This window comes from Plectropomus leopardus, chromosome 23 (genome assembly GCF_008729295.1).
Source record: "Plectropomus leopardus isolate mb chromosome 23, YSFRI_Pleo_2.0, whole genome shotgun sequence".
Classification (NCBI taxonomy): Eukaryota; Metazoa; Chordata; class Actinopteri; order Perciformes; family Serranidae; genus Plectropomus; species Plectropomus leopardus.
This window is the reverse complement of record NC_056485.1, coordinates 4,073,764-4,097,189: the sequence shown is the minus strand read 5'-3', so window position 1 is coordinate 4,097,189 and position 23,426 is coordinate 4,073,764. Positions and strand designations below refer to the sequence as shown.

Genomic DNA, 23,426 nt, shown 5'->3' with positions numbered 1-23,426 from the left:
ACTTTAATGGTTACTGATATCTTTTTCCATTATACAATGTTACTTATACTACAAAAAAATCATATTTTTGTAGCCTACTTGAATAATAAAATTAATTACTTTTTCAGTCCAACAGATACATTTTGCTGCAATAAAAATAAAGTGAGATGAAGCCTGAAAACTTTATCTCATGAGTTAACAGAGATGTTGACAAAGTCTTCCTTTGGGGACATAATTTTCCATTTAAAAAAGAGTAAATCACAATATATTGCACTACATGTTACTGCAAGACTCGGCATATCGCAACACATTTAAAATCACAATAACACTGTATTATGACTTAACCCTTTGAAACCTGGGTCAACATCACTTTCCTTAAGTAAACACCTTCAACAAGAAGAGAGTTAGAAAATAATTTTAATTGATTTAAGCTAAGGGATAAAATTCCACATAACTATATTTATAATTATCATATTATTATTATTATTATTATTATTATTAAATTAAATATTATTATTTTTCCCAGTAATTTCCTCATTTGTTTTTTTGTTTTTTGTTTTTCTATCTATTTTGCAAATTTTTTTTTTTTTATTTTTTTTTTTTATTTACCAATTTTTTGTTAAAAATCAAGAAATCAAGTCAAGCTGCTCAGGTCTCAAAGGGTTAAGTATCATGATAATATGGGCCTCTGTTGATTTCCACCCCTAGAGAAACCCAAAAATTGCTTAAAAAACAGTAGGCTTTACAGTACATGGGAGTTTGTTAGTGCCATGCAGATATAGTAAGAAAACACAAATACTACATTATATGGGGCTGCATCCTAGTGGTTTTGTAAACTGATCCCTGACTGTCACGGTATCTCACCTTCAGGTATTTGATCAGTTCTGCTGGGTTGCCTTCTGACGTTGTCCCCATCAGCTGGCAGTGCTGGAAGAATTTGTGTAGATGCAGATCCTGTGGAGTACACCGCACAATATTAGAATCGTCCATAGACACAACTATCTTAATGCATTCTGTACATGTATGTGGGTATTTAAAGAATGACTAAAGAACAACGAGTCAGACCTGAGCATATATTGTTGATGCCACATGGGTCCTCATTTTGAACAGTGTCTTGGCATTTTCCACCCATTTAATATCTGGGTGGGACTGTAGAAGAACACACAAAAGTTATAAATGTGGACATTTAGCTTTCAAGTTATCTATTAGCCTTCATTTTTCCTTGTCCATTGGTGGGATTTGGATGAGACAATAGCAACTATCTCAAAATAATAAGTAAATATTTTAAAATTATGAGAAACTTGTATCTCAAAATAATGATGTTGTATCTTCAAATAATGAGCTAGTATCTTTAAAGCAAGAGTAATGTCTTCAAATAAAGATTAACATCTCAAAATTATTAGAAACCCTCTCAAAACCATGACTTAGTATCTCAAAATAATAACATAGTATCTAAAAATTCTACATTTTCAAAAAATGTAATTATCTCAAAACAATGAAACTTTCTCAAAATGATGATATAGTATCCCAAAATAATGGTTTAGCATCTAAAAAAAAATGAGAAATTTCCTCCAAAAAAGTAATTATTATGTCAAAATTATAAGAAACTTTCTCAAACAATGACTGAGTTTCTTGAAATTCTGATTTTTTTTCTCAAAATAATTAATAAATATCTATAAAAATAATTAGTGAGCATCTCAGTGTAATTCCGAAATATCCCAAGTGATGCACTGGACTTACCTTCCTGGTGTCATGACACAAGTATCCAGCTGGCAGAGTGGCTGCTACAGTCAGCTGGAGCTCCACTGACTGCATCCTCCCGTCTTTCAGCAGCGGCATCCACGAGTAACCAACTGAAACACAACAAAGTAGATGAATTTCACTTACTGAGCCGCATTTATGAGGATACATAATATAACAGAACAAAACCAAATACACTATAAGTTAAATAAATTACAAATAAATTGGGGGAATTCAGGAATCCTCTAAGAACATGAACACTGCATAGGATTAATACACATTTTTAATAAATGTCCATGACTTTTCAATGACTTACTTAACTTAAATACCATATATTCTCTAAAACAACCAATAATACTCCTGATCAGTTCTTTTTCATAACTATACAATAGCTTTGTAAAATATGCATTATTTAAAAAAAGTAGTGGATTCAGATCAGGATGAGAACTGAATATTTATGATTTCTATTTAAAAATAAAAAAAATAATCAGCAAAAAGGATGCCATTCAATACGGCCAGAAACTGTAAAAACAGAAATTATCCTTGGATTTTCAAAATTTCCGATGGTACCTGTACACATCATGTGTTATTAGACAGGACTGTGAAAAATATTCCAATGACTTTTCCTAAACTTTTAGGGTATATTTAGTTTTCCAAATCTTTTCCAGGCCTGAAAATTGCTGTGTATAAATTCCAGACTATAATATATAGTATATAAATATATATAATTCCTGACTATAGACAGCAATGTCATTTTATTTTCTTTTTTACGAATGTTGCATTCAGGGACACACTTAAATAAAGTGACAGAGAGAATTTCCCTGCAGACTCACCCAGAGACTCGACTCCCTCTCTCTTCTTGCTGCTGGCCTTGCTGCTGGACTCACAGCTAATGTGGTAAAAGGTAAAGAGGATGTGGTGTTTCTCGTGAACGTGGACTGGCAGCTCAATTTTCACCTGCACAAAGCAAAACATGTCACCTTAAACTTACTGCAATATTGCTTTATTCTCACTGACATCATACCAGGACATCACTGACATCAATTATTGATTACATATAGTTGTGATATGGAGTACTGCTTATAAAAAAATACCAAAATTGTCCCCAATGAAAGAGATTTTGGTGTAAAATTAATTGAAAGTGGGGCGCCTTGTTTTCATGCAGAGTTAGTAACTATCTTCACTTCATATCGGCCTTGCAACTTTGTAACTTTGCATTGCAACTTTTTCTTATCTTTGAATTAATATTGAGAAATTACATAAAAATGTTTGTTTGCTTCTATATTTTACTGGTATTAAACACCCTTTAGACACATATGATGCAGCGTTTGTGAATTCCTGACTAAACACTTTATCCACCAGGGGGCAGCAGCAGCAAGGAAATGTGTTTCCCTGTTTCTTGCACTGCAGATTTCCTCACAGGAAGTGACACATACAGATTCACAACAGTAACTCACCACTAACTCAGATGTAGTAACTGCCAAACTGCTTAAGAATGTCATGAATGAATATCACAACACTCCAATTTATGACATGAGTATGTATCATTCAGCTAGTGCATTTAAGACCTCCATCAGACTGTGACAGTTTTTAAGGCTGGTTTTTGTGAAATATCAGACTCCTTGGTGCATTAATGAATATGATTATATCAATAATCAGAGATGTGGAATCATGTCATAATCAAGTCAAATTTTTGTCACAAAATCAAAACTTTGGCCCTTTCAGTTTTGACTTCGGGCTTGACATGTCAAATCTTGATTTGAAACTTGACTCAGAACTTGTAAGTCTTGATTAAGTACTTGACTCTGAACGTGTAAGTCTTAATTTGGGACTTGATTCAAGACTTGGGACTTGATTCTGGGACTTGTCAGGCTTGACTTGGTACTTGATGCAGCGCTTGTCAGTCTTAAGAATTAATTTTGGGCTTGAGTGCCAAGATTTGAGACTTATTTGTGACTTGCAGAACAATGACTTGGTCCCACCTCTGTTGATAATAATCAAATGTATATATCACTTTTCAGTACACTCGATGCTGTAAAGCACTGGCTGCCAACTCTTGGGTCCAGTTCCAAAATTGGGTTGCAGGTCCATTCTTACTGGACTGCAAGTGACTGATGAATGTGTCAACTTTATAAAAAAAATACATTTTATTTTGAAGTAACGGTGAGTTTCTGGCACAAGGCTTTTATTTTGGAGTGTCATTTCTGTATATTCTTGCATTATGTTTTATTTCGGTGTGTTCTAAGCCAATGTGTTGTTTACATTTTGTGAAAAAAATAAAAATAAACTGAATATGTGGTTATCATGTTATCTATTGTGTGGGCCTTAAATTAATGGCTAAGGAGAAATCTGGACCAGTTGGGAACCACATCTCTAGAGAAGACAAAGATGGGGGTAAAATATGTCCCGCAGAAAAAGATCATTGTTGTCCTCTCTGAGCAGAAATGCTCCACGAGGTAACAGGAAGCTGAAGCACGTGGAGGTAAATCCCAGCTAGTGTGCCTCCATGTGTGCATGCGGGTGTGTATGGGGGCTCTTAAAACCCTAATCCGTTTGATATCAGGGCCATATGGACCCCCTCTGCTCTCCGTCTCTCACAGTATCCTGACCATGCCTCTATAGCTGAGCTCCTTCCTTCGTGTGTGTAGCGGCGTTTCTGACAGTTTGACCAGTAGAGTGTGACATCATAGCTAAACCCTAAACTCATTTATGGGATTATCTCAGAGCTGGCTGAGGAATTTTGAGGACTAAAGCAACTGCCTCTAAAAAAAAAAAAAAAAAAACTTATGCTCTGGGGTAGTGATACTCAACTTACAGCCCCCAATAGGGTGCCAGGTGGCCCCCAAACCATTTCACAATGAAAATTGATTCACAGTGAAAATAAAGTGATTCACACTGGGAATTATTTTGTACTTTAAGTATACATAAGGTGCCTGAGTGCATAAAACAGCATCATAAAAGAGCTTACTTATCAAAAAAAGTGCCAGTGGAGGACCCCCCTCACACATCCAGGTCCTAGCTAAGCCCCCAATGTCCCAAAATCCCCAAAATGTCCTGAAATCCTTAATACATCCTAAAGTCCTAGAAACGTCCAAAAATTCCTAGAAATGTCCTCAAACCATAGAAACATCCGAAAATACTAAAAAGGTTTTGATATCACAGAAATTTCATAAATGCTAGAAATGTCCTAAACTACTAGAAATGTATGTCATAAAATCCTAAAAATGTAGCAAAATACTAGAAATGTCCTAAAATCCTAAATGTCCTAGTTTTTCAGTGTTGTTCTGATATTCTCATGATGTAATTCAGTGTCAATAACCTGATGAACGAGTGTTTATGTAATAAAGATACAAAGGGAATCATCCGACCTCATCGTAGAACTCCGGGCTCTGATTGTGGTGCAGGACGGCTGCGTAGCTGCTGCTGGTAAAGAGCGAGTCTCCCGGCTTGCCGTAGATGCACTGAAAAGCAAACACACACATCAGTCATCACACTCTGGCCGTTTTGGTGTCAGATCACAGCTGTGATTAAGTGCTGAGAAAACTGTGATTACTGACAATATTTAGAGTTAAAGATGAGGTGAGAGTGTGAGTCTTTCATCGCATCTTTGAATTAAACAAGAAATTGAGAGAGCAGAGAGGAGAACCTAAAATTATCAAAGCATGGCCTAAACTAAAACATTTCAGGCCTTACAAAGCTGTTCACCTTATTTTTCTTCCCAAACGGCAACTAGAGACATGATCAGATGTTAATATGGGGTTATTTTACTAATGCAGCCTGTAAGAGAAACAGTGAAAAACCAAAGCTCTGTGAAACATAAACCTGTGCAGCAGCGAGGTCATGCTAGGCCAGGTCAGGATACCTCTAATGAGGGGCGACAAAAGGGGAGAAAAGCTTCTGCTCCGATGCTGTAATTAGGATGCTAACAGTTGTAGTCATCTGTAATGAACAGTAATGAGCCGGCCGGAGGAAGGACGGAGTTCTGGAGTCAACTGATTCAAATTGTGCCTGATTGTAAGTGAGGTCAGAAAAAAAATCTGGAGCCTGTGCAAGAGGACTGGATGAGCCTGGAGGACGGGAGAGGACAAATTCTCAGCTCAGAGAGGAAGCTGGAGGGAGGGAGGGAGGGGGGATTACACAGATTTTAGCAAAGATCTGTTGTTGCAGTCACAGGCGCTGCACACTGGTGAGGGACAAGTTCATTCAGGGGTCCGTACAGCAGCAGCAAGTTCAGGGGGCTGATGTCCTGATAACTTGAATCAGGATAAGGGTCCAGGTGGTGCAAAGTGGATCTTATCTGTCAGAGAGGCTGTCCTGTTCATACAGGCACTGAACCACACAAGGCCAAAAACCAAAAAAACAAACATTTTCTACCTGCTTCACTCGGTCCAGTCCCCAGTGGAAAAATGTTGGTATTGTGAGTTGCTGCAAACAGCAAATACGTTGCATTTGCAAATTTCATTCCAAACAATGTTTTTAAAGTGATGTAGTATCTGATCTGACTGTCATCAGGAGGTTAAGGGGATCGTAGATGAAGTTATACCTCAGTGAGACACCTGCCTATCTGCAGACTGCTGTTTGAGACCAAAAACAAAAAACAATGCTTTAGTGAGTCATTAATGTGTTTTTTTCACACGTTTTGGGGTCATTTCTATATATATCGCTGCTCATTGCCTTCTTTCAATGTTTTTGCCAATAATCAAGCCAATTTGCTTGAGTTTCAAAGGGTTAAAGTACAATTCAGGCAAAAATAGATCATACCTTAAGAATGTAAGTTTGACTGGTCAGCAACATTATTTATGGAGGCAGCACAGCAGATATTAAATGTATTTTATGTATTTACAACCTTTGGGAAATCCCATCTTCTTCAAGCTTGTAAAGAATTTCCTCTCGGTCAGATTTGTGCCTCTCCGAGCCTCCGCCGCCTCTGATTGAAATCTCCTGAGAGGTGTGCTGCTGCTGCTGGCTCCTGATCTCTGTTTGTAAACACCTCTCTGCCTCGCTGTGCTTCAGACATTGTCTGTGAGCAGACTGTCTGCTATCTGAGGTGTAACACGCATGACTGCGCGCTCATCTGCCTGTCTGGACCGACTTAATCAAGGGCATCAAGTGTACATGTTTTGGCGGTTGAAGTTAAAGAATTTGTGTTTTCCTGCCTCCCTCTGGAAAAGCGAAAAAGAAAAACGATCTGCGGGGCTTCGGTGGCTGTTTCCACCCGCAGATATTTGACATGTGTGGCCAGAGAGGAATAGCGAGGAAGAGGGTGAGAGTGAAAAAGAGTGACCATTCATTATCTTCTGCTGCCAGCTATAATAACCGGCTTCTGGAAGCGTTTCCTTTCTCCTTCTCTGGCCCCTCGGCTGCTCTCCGACTTTCACTTTGTGAAAAGCAATAAAATGAAAAGTTCATCATGTTTGTGGCGTCTGCTGCTGATCAAATCTCCTGTGGGACATTCCACAACTTCTCATGACAGTATTGTTGTTTTAGACTCCTGCTACTCTGTTGGAAATAAAGTGTGTGCTTCATTCATCCCTCCGAACATCTATCCTCTTTTTTTTTCTACCTTCTGCTTCAATCTCCTTCAAAACTACATCTGGACTCTATAATCTGCTTATTTGCCTGTATTTTATGCATGTATGTATGTCATGAGCGTGACATTTAACAGCACAGAACACAGTTCATACGGCTCACCTTTAGAGGAGTTGCACCTTCTTCATCTGAATCTCGGAACTGGATGCACACTGCGATGTTTCTCGCCTGGTGTGGACGAAATGTTACAGTCAGTCAGTCAATGCATACGGCAGAGCAAATGATCACTGATATGAGTTTCACTTTTTGCAGGCAGCTACAAAACAGAAACCAATACACCATCCAATCTCAGCATCACCATTCTTAACCCTCTGAGACCTGGATCAACATCAGTTTTCTTGTGCTGTTTTCAGACACCTTTAACAGCTATGTTGCCCTTTGATCGCCAGTAAAATTGGTTTAATTTCTTTTGTAAAAATGAAGTTAGTAAAAGGTAAGAACAAAGTGACCTGACGATTGATTTTTTTAAAAAGGGGGAAAATAGATTTTAAAAAAATAGAAAACCAAGTTCACAGTTATTATAACTATGTATTTAAAACTGTGTTACAAGACACATTAAAAACAGATTTTTTTTCATTTTTCAGCACTTTTTTGAGTCATTTACTTTTTTTTTTTTACTCCTTTTTGTGCTTACTTTCAGGTAATTTTATTGTAACTTTTTTTTTCTGATTTCTTACTAATTTTAAGACCATGTCTTGTTGAGTTGCTTGTTGCATTCTCCTCATTTTCTTTGCAAGTTATCAAACCAAATTGTTCAGGTGTTAATCGAGCTTCACTGTGACTCACACACCTTGGTGAAGGTCTTCTGGTTGTCGTATTTGAGCTGCAGGGGGTAGATGTACAGCTGGTTCTTGTAGGTGGTGAAGGGATAGTTGTACTTGGCTTCATCTGGAAGAAACTCCTCGACCTCCACCGACACCCGCTCGCAACTGTCCTCGAAGGGCTTGACGGGAACGTAAGAGGAAGTGACCGTATCTGTGGGAACAGATCATAAGAGTTAATTAAGTAAACACACAATCATTCTGTGTAAATAACTAAAAGGGCTTTCTTTCTATTCTCTATTGTATCATTTGCATTCCAGGAACAAGAATATCATTATAGTGTTGCATGTGTGGTGAGGGAACCACAGATTTGGGCTTTACACTTTGTTACTATTGTTTTTCTTAATCTTGGTGATCAAGAAACTGAAGCTCTGTCTGCTTTTGGTTTAGAAACACCACAGTCTAAATCAGATCAACAGCAGCAGCAGCAAGCTACAGCAGACTCACACAGCTGCTCGCTGTAAGTTCTCATCATCTTTTAACCCTTTGAAACCTGAGCAAATTGGCATGATTTATGTCAAAAACAAAGGAAAAAGGCAATGAGCTATGAAGAAAAGAAGTGTTACAGTTAGTAAAACTAGAATTAAATTAAAAATAAAATAAAAATAAAAAGATTTTTTAAAAAACCTAGAAAAAGTGCTCAAAAATGATAATCATTTTGTAACATAGTTTATAATATGTAATTATGATAATCAGGTAATGCACACAAACGTTACCTGAACTCTGTATAATAAATTTTTAAAAAAAAAACAACTATTTTTAAAAAATGATCTGGAAAAAGTGCTTAAAATGTTAATACTTTTGTAACATAGTTCATAATATGTAAATATGATAATTATAAATTAAATACAGTTTTTACTTTTTCCCCTTAACATTTTCCCCTTGCTTTAAAAAAAAATTCTAAAACTATTTATTTCTTGCAATCTGTGGAACATTTATTACCAGTGTGCTCATTGTCTTTTATTGCATGTTTTTGAAAGAAATAGCACCCATATGTTCAAACGATTAAAATCTTGTGAAAGGCATCTGAAAGCAGCATGAGAAGTAATGCCGTTCCAGGTTTCAAAGGGTTAATCTAAGCATTTTTTTTTTTTTTCCAAAGCTAAAAGTAAGAATGCTCCATCATACTGTGTCTACATGGTGTTGCAGAGGTTTAGTGTGTTCCCTTTGCTGTTACAGAGAGACGTCTTTTTAGGAATGACGACATACTTGAGAAGTCAGGTGGGACACACTCGATGGTGACGTTCAGCTGTCCGGGGATGGTCTGGAGTTTGCTTTTCTCAGGTCTGATGAGTGAAAAAAAGATTCAAAGTAAGAACAAGATGCAATCAAGTCAGAATATAGAATCTTTCCGCATTTACAAAGAGCCATTTATTTATTCACGGCACGAACTCCATGAGGTGAATCCTGAGTTAGCATTTCAAACAGGACTTAAGAGCATAAATATGCAAAGGGCCCGAGTGTTTGGAGCGACAGAACCGAAGCGCGGGCTAAAATAGCAGAGGAGTGGTGCATGACTCACTTCCTGATGTCGGCCAGCAGCTTGATGATGTCGTCAGTGGAGATTTTGCTGCTGTCCTGGCGGTACAGAGGAGAAAACTTGCCATCCATGTCCAGGCTGCCCTGAGCGTCTTTGAACACCTGCCTGCAAACACATGAGAGGATGTCTGACATTTATACATTACACATCCTACATGAATGGACTTTATGGTTTCAAAAAAGATGCATTAACCCTTTGAAAACTATAGTGACATCACTTTTTTGTGCAACTTTAAGATGCCTTTCAAAAGCATTTAAATTTTTGCACGTTAAGCAACTTGGTGCTGTTTCTTGAAACTTGCTAAGAAATGTTCCAAAACTTGTAGGAAATAAGAAACTTTATTTTACTTTTATTATTTTTGAAAAAGCTAGGGGAACTGTCTTATGAAAAAAAGAAAAAAAAAGTTAGAGAAAAACTATTTTCAAACATAATTATCCTTTTAATTGTTATATATTATGAAATTATTATCACATTTACATATTCAAATGTATGTGACAGAATTATTATATTTTTCCAGGTCACTTTCTTTTTTTACATTTTTTATTTTATTTTATTTTATTTGACTAATTTTCAGGTAATTTTCTTATATATTTTTGGGTAGGTTCTTGCTAATTTTGGGGCCATTTCTCTTTTTAAAGCATTAACTTATCATAAGGATATCTTAAACATTCTTATTATGAAGAAAAAAATCCAAGCAGATTCATCACCAGGTAATATTTGGAAATTAGAATAATTTAGAATATTATTTTTTTAAAAGCTACAATAAATTGTCTTATGAAGAAAAGAAAAAAGTAGCAAAAAACATTTTTTTACAGGTAATTATTTCTTTTTTATAATAATAATTATATATCATAATTATTATCATAATTACATATTTAATTACAAGTTACATAATTATTTTAATTTTCCAGGTAATTTCCTTTTTTAAAATTTATTTCAATAGTTTTTAAGGTAAGAACTTGAGAGTATGAGAAATACTCTCAAGTTCTTGCTAATTTTAGGAACGTTCTTCATTTGTTGCTCTGTTTTCTGTTTTCTTCCCACATTTTTGAAAGATATCAAACCAGGACGCTAGTATTTTAAAGGGTTAATTTATCATAAGGATATCTTTAATGCATTCGTATTCCAAAGAAAAAATCCAAACAGATTCATGACAGGGTGATATCTGGACTCATGGATTATTCCTGTCTTACTTGGCAGCCCAGGCGAATGGCATCCTGTACTGGCCCAAGCGTTGGCATGTCTGCTTGGCAGCTTTGAGCACCTTCTGAGCAGTCTGCGAGACATGAGAAAGGACAAACACAAGACGCAAAATCAAAACAGAAGAGGCGACAGACAGAGTGTTAAACTGGAAAGCTCACTGCTGCTTTTGTCATGTGCGTGTCTTTAAAGGAAAGGTCCCCCTGCACATTGACCATCTGTACAGCAATTACTCAACACGTTACCTTAAATTCTGGGAGAAAATTAAGCTTTTCTCGCATGCCTTTTCTCGCATGGGTTCTCTACATACGTGAACGGAGAACCCAAAAACGAAAACATTCTTTGGAGTAACAAAAGCAAAAGTAAATCAAAGTATCCATTTACAAACTCTCACACTACCTGTGAAGTATAAAGTGTCATTCATCCAGTCATATGCTCAGTAGTTCCAAAAACATGCATTTTCACCAAAAAGTTTCACTAAAAAGTTGAAATTAAAAATTCATGGTATGAGTTCTCGAGTACTTGAGTACTGGCTTTGGATGTATTCATTTAACGTATAGAGTAATCACCACCAAACCTTACATATCTTTGTTACTACATAAAATGAGTAAAACTTTATTTCATTGTAAAGCTACGGGTAGTATATAGCTTTACTTGGCGCCTCATTGACACGCTGAAGCTCTCGGTGCATGTTGAGACTACTGCTGCAGGAGTGTAGGCTCTGCAACATTTAGAAGTTGGTGTGAGTCCGCCTGTACTCACACAGTGACAGGGCTAACTGTTAGCATCACACAGCTATTGTTACCTAACTGTTATTAACGTGTTTAACGACAGTCAGCCATTTCAGTGTCATGTGAGTTTGTTCAGATCGCTAAGCAGTTCAGTGTCAGATGTAAGCAACTGCTGCTTTGTTAGCTCCTGCTAACAGGACAGATGTTGAACTGAGTGGGAAGAGAGCGGCTCCAGACTCCGAATATTGTCCTTCAGTCTGCATCTACCTATGTAATGGCAGCAGCAGCAGATATTATTATTTTTCTTCTATGAACTTTGCATTTATGGTTTAATAGGCTAATTGAAGCCTGGTGGTTCTATTAATGAAATTCAAATTAAACTTATTTTCTGCTTTTGGCCAATTTACAACTCTATCCTTTGCAAGCACTTTATAATAATTTTAAGCAAGTGCCCAAATATGTCAGTTACTTTATCCTATGAAAACTGGCGTTGATATGATTTCATAAAAAAAAGCATGGGGAGAAGGCAATGAGAAACTTAACCAGATATTGCCAAACAAATTGTAAGAAAGAAGTATAAAAATTACAGAAAATTACCTGAAAATAAGCAAAAAAAGAAAGAAAAAAAAAGAAAAGAAAAGAATAAAGCAAAAACCAACAGGAAAATGACCCCAAAAGTCGATTTCAATCAATTTGTTTGTTTGTAACGTAATTCAAAACTAATATTATGGCAACAATAACTATTGCTTTCTGGACATTTTTTCCCCTTTTTTGGTATATTTTTCTAACACCACCCCCTTCTTTAAACTTTTTTTTTTTAACTAATTTCTTTAAGTTTGTGGGACATTTCTTCAGTTTTCAACTAAAATGCACACCACACACTCATATAGGTGGTGGTGTTTTTTATTGTTAAATTTAAAGAAAAATGCATGTGTTTTGTAAGTACTAAGCAAATGACTGGAAAAACGAGAGTTGTATAAGAGTTTGCAAACAAAAAATTTGACATAGTTTTGCTGTTCTTAAATGCGGACCCCGATAACTCCCATTCATGAGCAATGTTGTTGCCTTTTTTGGATTCTCTGACTACAGTGTAGGCATGCAAAAACGTTTTGTTCACAAATTCTGCATAACACAGGAACTGATATACAGATGGTAATTTTGTGGATGAAGTGTTCCTTTAAATGAGGTGAAAAGCAAAGTAGGGCAGTGGACCTTGCTGATGTCAGAGGTCTTGATGTACGGCTCGGCGCAGTGTGTGATGCCGTTCTGTAACACCTTCTCCACCCGGGCCACCAGGAAGATATCTGCATGAGGGTTGGTCACTGAAAAGATCCCCTGCAGGAGAGAGGGAGAAATGAACGAGGAGGCTAATTAGACCTGGGACTTAATGATATATTATGCAGCAAGATCTGTGGATCAGACTGTGAGCAACCCTCCCTCTAGAAACCACTTTATCCAAACTGCTGGGTACTCAAATAAATAGGCACTCGTCATCAGTAATTCAAAACCTGAGATGTCTTTTTAGTTTCAAATTCATCCACTGCTTCTCTACAAGGCAAGTGCAGGGGAAGTGGCTGCTGTTGGCCAAAGTTATACAGGAAAACCACATGGGGCTCACATCTATTTTGGGTCTGGCGTGATGGGGCTGTCTTTAGTCTTGTAGTGTCAGTTCACACAAACAATCTCGAGGGGACAGAAATTACATTCGGACATAAACCATGCAGCTGTAATGAAACTGAGTGACACTTCCAAGGGAGCAGATGCACCATCGTCACGACTATTAAATTAAAATACATGTAGACAAACTGCACATTAATAATACACATCTTAGAGGAGACTAGCTCTGTGCCAGTCAGACACACACACACACACACACACACACACACACACACACACACACACACACACACACACACACACACACACACACACACACACACACTCCCTGGTTGCCCTCCAAGCCACAGTCATGTCCATCCTCTCCCACCTAAACCTCAGTTTTTATTTCATTTTACATTTTTATTGGAATTTTAAGAAAATGTGAACATAATACAGCACTGCATACTTTTATCATTTTCTGTTTTTAACATTAAAGTGGGAGAGAGATAGAATTTTTAAAAAATGAATAAATTAGAATTGGAAGTATATGTTGTATATTATTCATACAAGCAACAGTTACAAAAATATGTTTTTCTCAAGAAAAGAAAGAAACAAACAAAAAAATAAAAAATGCAAATTCCAAAAAAGACCCAAACAAACAACAGACAGGACTAAAACTAATACTACTGCTGCTACTACTACTACTACTACTAATAATAATAGACTCTCTTTTTTCAACAATAATAATCTGAAATAAGGTCTGGCTGCATATGTACTCTTAAAAAAAGAAACAAACAAAACACAAATAAACTTGGAACCGGAACAATATTTGAGCAGCTCAACGTAATGATCCTCAGAGTTTTAACGCAACAGCAAACGGCTGCATACATTTTGCAAAACATGAGAAGAAAGTTCCTAAATTCATTTTTTCATCATACTTCCTGGAATAGTTTGTACACAGTGTTCTCTTTTTGCAAACACCACCTGCTGGGTTGTAGGAAGGGGACACTCCTTAACATTTGCACTTTGACTTATTAGATTTGTGAATTATGCAATGGAGTGGAACAGAGGCTGAGAGCTGATGATGCGGTGGAGACATAAAGCAAGTGGAGGCTCTGTCCTTGGACCGCGCCCAATGCACCTAAATTAAACTGTGGTCTGCCGGGCTATAATTGCACTCTAATCACAGAGGTAGAGCCTGCTGTGTTTGTATGCATGTGTTTGTATGTGTGTGTTCTGCTGGTGGAGAACTTTCGCAGATGTCGGCTGGCTTAATGTAACATTAAGTCCATAAATTAGACTTGGAACAGATCTATTATTTTATGACAGCAGCTTTGTCGCTGTGTATATCAGCCTGACCTGCTACTGAGTGCTACATTCTCTGTCAGAAATACTGTTTTTGCTCTGGTGCTTGTTTGACTTTTCCCAATTCATCTTCTCAATAAAGGTGTGTGCAATCATCAAACTGGTCCATTAAACGTTGCTCTCAAATCTCAAGTCGGCATCAGAAATACTGGTGTATTAAACTTCTTACTAAAGGTATTATTTTTTTGATGTACACATTTAAAGGGTAGCTTTGGAGTTCCTCATCCTGGACCCTATTTTCATATGTTTTTGTGTCTAAGTGACTGATGCGAGCAACATTTTTTTAAAGTGGATCAGTACTGAGAGAGAGGATGTTGCCATGCAACGCTCGCACTGTAACCAGATGGGGCAATTGTCACTGTACACTCATTAAAGGTGGAGACATTAAGTGTCTCTTTACCTTTCACTTGATCCAGTCTGTCTGTTATTGTGTCTAAGTGTCATTCAAAAAATGTTGTTCCAAAACCTCACAAGATGTGGCAGGAAAACAACGCTGAAAACACAAGTGAGAGTTTGAGAGAATAGTGCTGTAACAGTTTGTTGTGTCGGTGTACAGCAAACACAGTTTAATGCCATCTAAAAGATTAGAAAAACAAAACAAAACAAGGTTCGTGTTTACGCATTTCAAAATTGCACCAACAAAATATCGGGATGAAGTGAAAGACAAAGAGACGCTTCCGAACAATTGGCCCATCTGGTTACAGTGTGAGCATTGCACCGCCGCCAGCTGCAGCCCTCCCTCTCATTACTAGGCCAATGTCAAAAATTGGTTTTCACTCACTTAACCCTGTTTTTTTGAGCTAGCTCATGTGAAGGATAATGATCATGACAGGAGTGTGGCGATATCTTCGGTCGTGGCTCTACAACGGTGTCCTACATCACACAGTTGTCACAGTCGTGTGTTCAGCCTGGGATAACATTCAGACTGTCAGAAATTTGGGATGACTATCACACTGTGTGACTGATGTTACATTTAGTGCATGCTAAATGTTAATAGATGCTAATAAATATTCTGATTCCGTCCACATTCTCCTTTTCTTCTTCAACTTTTTTCAACACACATAAATGCCACTATAGAGCTCCATTCATGTTTTTTTGTTTTAAGTTTTCCTCTACAGTGGCGTAGATGGATGTCAAATGCCGAGGACGTTTTGTTCTTGCGTATTGACATCGATGGACGTATGTTGCAGCCCATGATTCAGTAGGTGACGTCATCGCACAGTCTGCACACATCAAACCTGATGTTGTACCCAAGTTTATTAAAATCTACGTCACACAGTGTAGCTGCACTAAATCTATGAGTGCAAAAACCTCACGGTCTGCAGGAGGTTTTAGAAACAAAAACATGGAAAATAATGTCCAGATTAAAGAACGGTGACGTTACATTTTAATAACCTATAAAATATTGTCTTCCTGGGAACAAAGATGACATTTTCTCGCAGCATTTTGATTTTACTTGATGAGCTGTTTTAATGTTTTTTAGGATAATATGCAATGCTCATAATACACAGCACAAAATGCCTTAAATTTCAGCAGAATTTAAAATACAATTTGGTTATTGGTTATTTGGTATCTACCTAATAGTGACTCAAGTTGATTTTGGAGCATGTCCAGTTGTGTTTAGAAGCTTTTATTGGTGATTTGTTATGGTCTATCCGATAACAGCACAGAGATGACGGTACAGAGACGCTGAGATATGGAAGACCCTGAAACATTGACCCATCAGAGCGCACTCAGCTTTTTCAGGGGCGGTGTTAAAGGGACCAGAACTGAGCATCTTAGACAGTATGAGGAAAACAGTGTTTTTTGACCATTAAAGCATGTAAACATGTTCAAATAGAAACTTTAAATACAAGCAGGAACCTGGAAATGATCATAATGTGTCCCCTTTAGGTTGTTTCTGTATTGTAATTACTGCCGTGATAGCCCAGTCGTGTCTCTTATCACGGAAGTGGAAAGTAAGTATCTGAGTACGTTTTATAACCTAACTGCTGCTAATTTATAACAGGCACAAGTCATGCTGAGTGGCCAAGCTGTGTGTGTGTGTGTGTGTGTGTGTTTGTGTACTGATCTCACTGCACCTGCAGGAGTTAAGAGCCTGAGCCAACAGAATCACTGTCACATGGGCATTACTGTTTCCTCAATGAACTCTTGACTCTTGATGAACTCTTGAAAAAAGCGAAGAGAAGTGACAAGACATAAAGCTCACATCAACAAGCACTGGGCTGATGAACAACTGGCAAACCACAGAGATTCTAAAATCACTTGCAAATGTTTGCTGAATGAGCTAAACTGAGGCCTCATGGCTCCATTCAGGGTTTCTTAAAGGTTGGACATGGACCAATCATTGTCTGGAGACACGCTCACCGTCCAGAAATATTACACAGCACACTGAAGGGAGAATTCAAGATGAGAAATTTTCATCAGACTAGGATGAAGAGTATTAGTAGTAAAGTATTTGGATAAAGAGATCCATCATGATAATGTCAGTGGAGTCCTCTGACATAAGGGTGAACAGGGAATCCATCATGTGGTCACTCCTCTGCAGCCAGGCCAGCTGCAGTCAGATTGCTGAGTCTTGAACACAGCAGTGTGTCACCTCACAGAAATCTGTGTGCACATTTTCAAAGCAATGCAACACTAGACAGCACCAAACCACAACGTGATGAAGCTTAGAAAATGTAGGGTGTAGGTTAATGATTCAGTTTTAAATCCTTAGTGTGTTTCCGTTTCAGAAGAGGAACTAAAAGGTCTCTTAAGGACACAACGGTGTTTTCTGGGGTTTCAAACAGTCAATCTATGGTGTCTTTAGATGGACAAGAGGGTAAAATGTAGCATTCTGTTACACTGAATATTTTAGATTAAAGCTTTCTCTTTCGTATGTCTTCATCCGTAACTGTTGTGTCAGTTTTTTTCATCTTGCTTAAGTAAAGAACATAATCTCAACAAAAAAACAAGAAACAACACCAAAGCACTACAATTAAAAGCTACAAAGACAAAGTTATTAACATCTGACTCTCAGTAGTTCCCAATGCTGGGACACTAGACCAAAGAATACAGAGGAAAAACAAACCACAGTCTGAGCTCGTGCTCATTTTCAGCTAGTTCTTCATGTGGCCTAATTGCCATGAACACCAGAGAAATAAACAGTTGAAAAAATTTCACACAGTTTCACAGTTTCACATGATCAGTAAAACTTCTAACCAAACAGGAAGACACATGCTGCCAAAACTCTTTTGCCCGTTAGTAAATAGCATCAACCTAAACAAACCACTGTCAGAAATACAACACAAACTTAACTGCTATTACTACAACTACAGAAAATCCAAATAAAGACCTTTAAGTCACTTGCCTTAGAAGTATAGCAGATACATTACTGTCACTGATTTGATAAACTCTTCCTTCACCCGTCAAATGTACCACCAGATGTAATCTTGGTATATTCACTGGACGGCTGGTAACTGTTTTCACCTCTTGAGTCTGTTTATAATCATGGCAAAGTTTGATCCTGGTATTGTTGCAGGAACTACCACAAAAAGCAGTTTGGAGTATTTTGCTAGGTATTTATACGTCTGTCTGTGGAGAGATTCTGTCAATGTGATAGCGGCACAAACATACAAGATGGATGACGGCAGTCAGCAAATTCCATTTTTTTTTTCATCTTGTATGTGTATGTGTCCTCTTTTTTTCAATCTTTGATCCCTCTCTGAGTTGGGACGTTTTTGCAGGTCCCTGAATACAGTGCAGGCAGAACTCAGCAGCAGTCACAGGGTGAATAATTGATCTGTTGATACAGTCAGAGCTGATCAGATCAAATAGATGGATGAGCGTAGCAGATCCTGCAGAAGCTGGTGAATGTAAACTTTTAGGCCCAGCGCAATTAATGGTTAGTTTCGTCATCTGCCATTCTGCTGCTCCATCTGTGCCCAGAGTACGCTCTGCACTTTGAGAGCGTGATGCAATCATTAACATAACATATATATATATATACGGCACTCCTAATGATACTTCGGCTCCAAAATTATATTACATATTCAATACATGGAAGTAGATGAATTTAATTGTGGTGGCCACCTCAAATAAATGTATGATGTATGTGGAACCCTGATGTGTATACTTGCAATCAAAATGAAGGCAGAGTTTGTAGATGGATGTGGTCCAAAAGAAGGGGGCTAGGAATTGGCCACCCTTCTTTACGCCCCTGGCCCAAAGTCCTTTTAAATTGTGGATTGTTACTGCGGCTGAAGTGATCCCATGGCAAGATGGTCCCCACCTATAGTGCTAATCATATTTAAATGTATTTTGTTAAATTTAAAGCACTACTAAACAATAACTTTCTTTTTTTTTTTTAGTATCATGAATATAAACTATAGATTATCTTGTGATGGAATCACTTCAGCTGCAAACCAGTAATCCAGGACTTGAAAAATAAAATAAACACCTACAAAATCGCTTTTGTGGTAGTTCCCACAACAATAGGTGTCACAAGCAGCATATCTTACCATGATGACACACACAGACTGACTTTGTCTAGCAGATTCCTTTTTTTTTCAGGAGATATTGTTGTTAAAAGATGTTACACAAAAGAACAGAACATTGTGTGATGAGTGTGAGTGATACAACAGTGATTCAGGTGGCACACATACCTCTCACAGGCTGTTCACTGTCATTGACTCAATGAGTCATTTCCTCAATCAAACAGCTAATCACGGCCATGTTCCTACCTGTGTAGGGAAGCGCAGCAGAGCCTCAGACACCCTCTGAAGAACCGGCAGGCCGTTCCCTTTTGCCGAGTCTCCGTTCACCATGACTCCACCTCCCCCTCCTGGCTCCCTGCCTCCTCCTCCCCCACCCTCTGTGTCGGATGAAGGAGATAGCTGGCCCGAGGTGTCGGTCAGCATCTCCCTGACGCAGGGCGGGTTGAGGTCAACATGAAAGTCTGCTGAGATTTTGCAGCTCTTGGAGACGTCGAAGAGAGCGAGGCTGATGAAGAACGGCTCCACCTGAGGATCAGCAGAGACAGCGTTTTTCACACTTTAATACATCAGCCAGGGTTTATGATAATCCTAGATTCATTCACTATATATCGCATTTCACGCTTTATTTCGCTTAATCCCTCCATTAAGAATTCACCCAAAATATGCATTTCTTCAGAAGTTTTAGGACTACATAAAGAAAAATAAATTGAGCCAAAATACATCAGAATAAACACTATGATCATCAGTGATGTAAGAAGTATTCAGATCCTTAAGCAAAAGTACTAACACCACAATGTGAAAATATTTTGTTACTATAAAGTCCTGCATTAAGTAAAAGTAAGTAAGAATATTCAGGAAAAAGTATTTCAACAACCCGGTGCACAAAAATCTATTACTTAAAACCAAAATTCTATATTTTTAAGAAAGAAGAAAGAAAAAAACCACCATACAACTCTAAATTATTTAAAAACAAAAAATAATTTAAAAAACCCTCAAAACTCTAATTTATTTAAAAAAGAAAAAGACTTCAATGTTTATCAGAACAACTGGCAATTAATTTTGTCAACTGACTGATCGATTCTGATCATTGCAACTGTACTTGTATAGACTGTTAAGTGATTTAATAAAAAAAAAAAAATCTTATTACGTTTTTATGCAAACATCTTAATCTGTAACTTAACTAAAGTGTTCCGGTAAATGTACTGAAGTAAAAAGTTTCCCTCTGAAATGTTGTGGAGTAAAAGCAGAAAGTGACCTGAAGAGAAAATACTAAAGTGAAGTACCTAAAATTTGTACTTAAACACATAGTTATTGTACTCTGTTACATTCCATCACTGATAATCATAAAAAATGTTGCATTTCTGTGTCTTAGGTTTAATTCCTATTTAGTTCATCTGTAGTTTGGGAGCAAATGTTGGCTCTACATTAGCTCGCCCACACGTTTCTCAATGACTGTGCGCTTCTGCCCAAATGGATGGTTCCTGCACGATGGACGAGCCAAATTCCATCCAATAAACATTATCAGAGACTGAGGAGGGAGAGGAGGGGAGGAAGAAAGGGAGGAGAGAGAGAGCGTGCTGCTTCTAAACCACAATTATGAGTCAGTTCCTTCTCCCAGCAGCCCCTCTAATGCACCAACTCAATGTTTTATGGCAACAGCAATCCACTCTGACAGCGGCGGTGCTCACACACGCTCCAAACTGCTGTCTCATGTTGCCAGGAGTTCCTCACATAGAGCACATCGAGGACGTTTCCTCCTTTATCAGACCCACTTCTTGCATAACCTAAAGTTTTTGTTTATTGGGAGCAAAAAAGTTTGTTTGCGGGCCAAACAACTTATTACTTTTCAATTGATTGTTGCACACAACTTCCCAATGTCAGGATAAAATCTTGTTTTTGATACAGTGAAAGACTAAAATGTGACCCCCCTCTCACGTCTCAATGTGAGCTTTCATTTTGTAAAGACTGGGGGTCTTGTAGGGTCTGTATTTTCAAGACTACAACAAATTTCTTTCCCATCCTGCTCCTAGTGGAAATTTTCAAACATGTCTGCAAAAAAAACAACAACTCTAGAAACAAAAGATTAAAGGTGTAAGGCAGTACTCTTGACTCTTGTCAATTCGGCATCAATAAAATCCAGAAAGATAAAAGCGTATTTGTCGACTAACTTTACATTTTGGATTTCGTCACCTCAGCTCTCGCGATCAGCCTCTGTTGGTTAGCTGTGTTATCTTAGTGAAAGGAATGAGAGGGAAACTGTTTAAAAAATGATTACTTCTCACTAAAATAAGTGCTGGCTGAGAGAGTCAGATACACGCTGAATCAAAAACAGACCCTTTTTAACTTCAAAACTTCACTAGTTGGAGACACCTCCATGTTTATTTTTACCTGATTTCCTGTTTTCTTTTTGGTGCTGGAGAGAGCGCAGCTATTAGTTGAAGATGTTCACGTCATAAAAGTCACCATTTGCTGGAGCCAAGACTATAAACTTCTGATAATATCATACATGTTTACTTTTAAAACGCAAAGACAAGAGAAGGGCTTCCTTAAGACAGCGCAGACTGAGTTTTATAACCACCCTAGACAAAAAGGATGGAGATCATGAGAGTCAAACGAGGCAAAACTCTGATCTGACTCCAACAGTGGAAATGCACACTTGAAAAGTCGTTTGGTGTGTTGTGCGCTCCACTGATTTCGATTATTTGGTGTAAAGTGGTCATAAAAAAGGTCTAGCTGTCTCAATACGTGGTTGTGCTGTTTTTTTTGGTCTGGTTCTTTCCATTGCTTCCAGACAGGCCAACATGAATAATGAAGGTGTATTTTTTTGGGGCAGCGCTGCAGAGGGCGAGCGTGGTAGAAGTTGTGCAATGTTAAAAGCGGGAGTGTGTGTTGTGACTAGATAAGCTGAAGTACACACAGAAACAAAAATCACCAGAGATTTTTCTGATATTTTTGTGATCACCTTTTAAACCTTAGTTGGGTCTTTTAGGTCTAACACCAATGTGCCTATTTCTATTTTTAAATCTTGTTTGAATTCTGGGCACCCGTTAGCTCAGCTGGTAGAGCAGGTGCCCCATTTACAAAGGCCAAGTCCTTGTTGCAGCGGTCGTGGGTTTGATTTCAGCTCATTTCCCTTTACTGCATGTCATCCCCTCTTTCTAATCTATCCTATCAAATAAAGGTAAAATAAAATAAAATAAAATCTTGCTTTAATTTCTTTTATGAATATAAGGTCTTATGTTTATATAAATGGTGAGGAACACAAGGCAGTAGAGGTAGTAATGGAATCATATTATCTGAATATAAAATGAATCTTGAGGATCAAATCTGGAATAAACTGATTAAATGTATAATCCCACATTCAACAGGACCTGTAGCAATGCACACTCAGTTCCAGTGTATATAGTTTACTAAGCTTACTGAGTTTGGGATGGACAGTTATACACGAGTACGTAAATGCTTCAGTGTATGTGTGTGTCAGTGTAAGTATGTGAGCATATGTGGATATGGAAGTATTATATATTTGCTTTTACATTTAACAAAACGATGAGGCAAAAAATGGAAATGAAAATAGAGAAAAAACAAAACTGAAGATCCCTTGTTGGCCAAAGTAGTGCATTTTGGGTATTTATCTATGTGATTTTACAACCAGGAAGAGTGACCGTGTGCTAGAAGACTTGTTACTCTTACAAAAATGTGAATAAACCAAATACCAGACAATGTATTGAGGATTTATCGACATGTGTTGCTAACAACTAAAGTTGAAACTAACATATGTTACAAAAGGAAAGCTGACAGTTTTTGAAAATATTTGGGGGAGCTTCATGGACTTTTTGAAACAAAATATTGATAAAGATTAATAAAACAAAGATGGGAGTAGGGTCAGGGCAACTGGAGGCAGGAGTATTAAGTGTTATAGCCCATTTAAGATTTCTGTACATACTACTGTAACAATGTCTGTTTTTCACCTCTGCCTTATTTTTTTTTATTTTCTAATTGTATTGTATTTATTTATTTCATCATTATTTTGTTGCTGTTTTTTTGGTAAACAAAAAAAAAGAAATGCAATGAGCCTGTAAATTGTGCTATATCTGCATTACACAGGCATTGTAATTGTAAAAAAAAAAAAAGGTATTTTTGAAGGTATGGTTTTAAAAGTCACAAATACATTTTTTTTTTTAAAAGACTGTTCTGGAAGTGAGGTAATGACATACATTGGTGAGGACGCCGTCGCCCTTCTCACTAACGCAGCCCTGGAGACTGAAGGTCAGGTCGTGGCAGCTGACCACGATCCGGCGGCCAAAACGCTCCTCAAATGGCTTCACATCTGGCTCGATGCCTGAGAAGTCCAGCCTCTGGATATCAGACAGGAGGGAGGAGAGAG

The 23,426-nt window shown here is 37.7% G+C and overlaps 1 protein-coding gene across 2 annotated transcripts in view; it reads right to left on the bottom strand.

Moving 5' to 3' along the window:
• The window catches only part of dock11 (dedicator of cytokinesis 11), a 93,741-nt gene that overhangs the window by 49,023 nt on the left and 21,292 nt on the right, over positions 1-23,426 (bottom strand). For both annotated transcript variants that reach the window (XM_042512383.1, XM_042512384.1), the window contains exons 11-23: positions 23,257-23,397; positions 19,289-19,567; positions 12,813-12,935; positions 10,863-10,945; positions 9,652-9,774; positions 9,339-9,415; positions 8,099-8,283; positions 7,411-7,476; positions 5,088-5,180; positions 2,553-2,676; positions 1,720-1,832; positions 1,045-1,128; positions 844-933 (exon numbers count right to left, since the gene is read on the bottom strand). In XM_042512383.1, the coding sequence (XP_042368317.1) occupies positions 844-933; positions 1,045-1,128; positions 1,720-1,832; positions 2,553-2,676; positions 5,088-5,180; positions 7,411-7,476; positions 8,099-8,283; positions 9,339-9,415; positions 9,652-9,774; positions 10,863-10,945; positions 12,813-12,935; positions 19,289-19,567; positions 23,257-23,397 (1,581 nt within the window). The remainder of the gene's footprint in view (positions 1-843; positions 934-1,044; positions 1,129-1,719; positions 1,833-2,552; positions 2,677-5,087; positions 5,181-7,410; positions 7,477-8,098; positions 8,284-9,338; positions 9,416-9,651; positions 9,775-10,862; positions 10,946-12,812; positions 12,936-19,288; positions 19,568-23,256; positions 23,398-23,426) is intronic.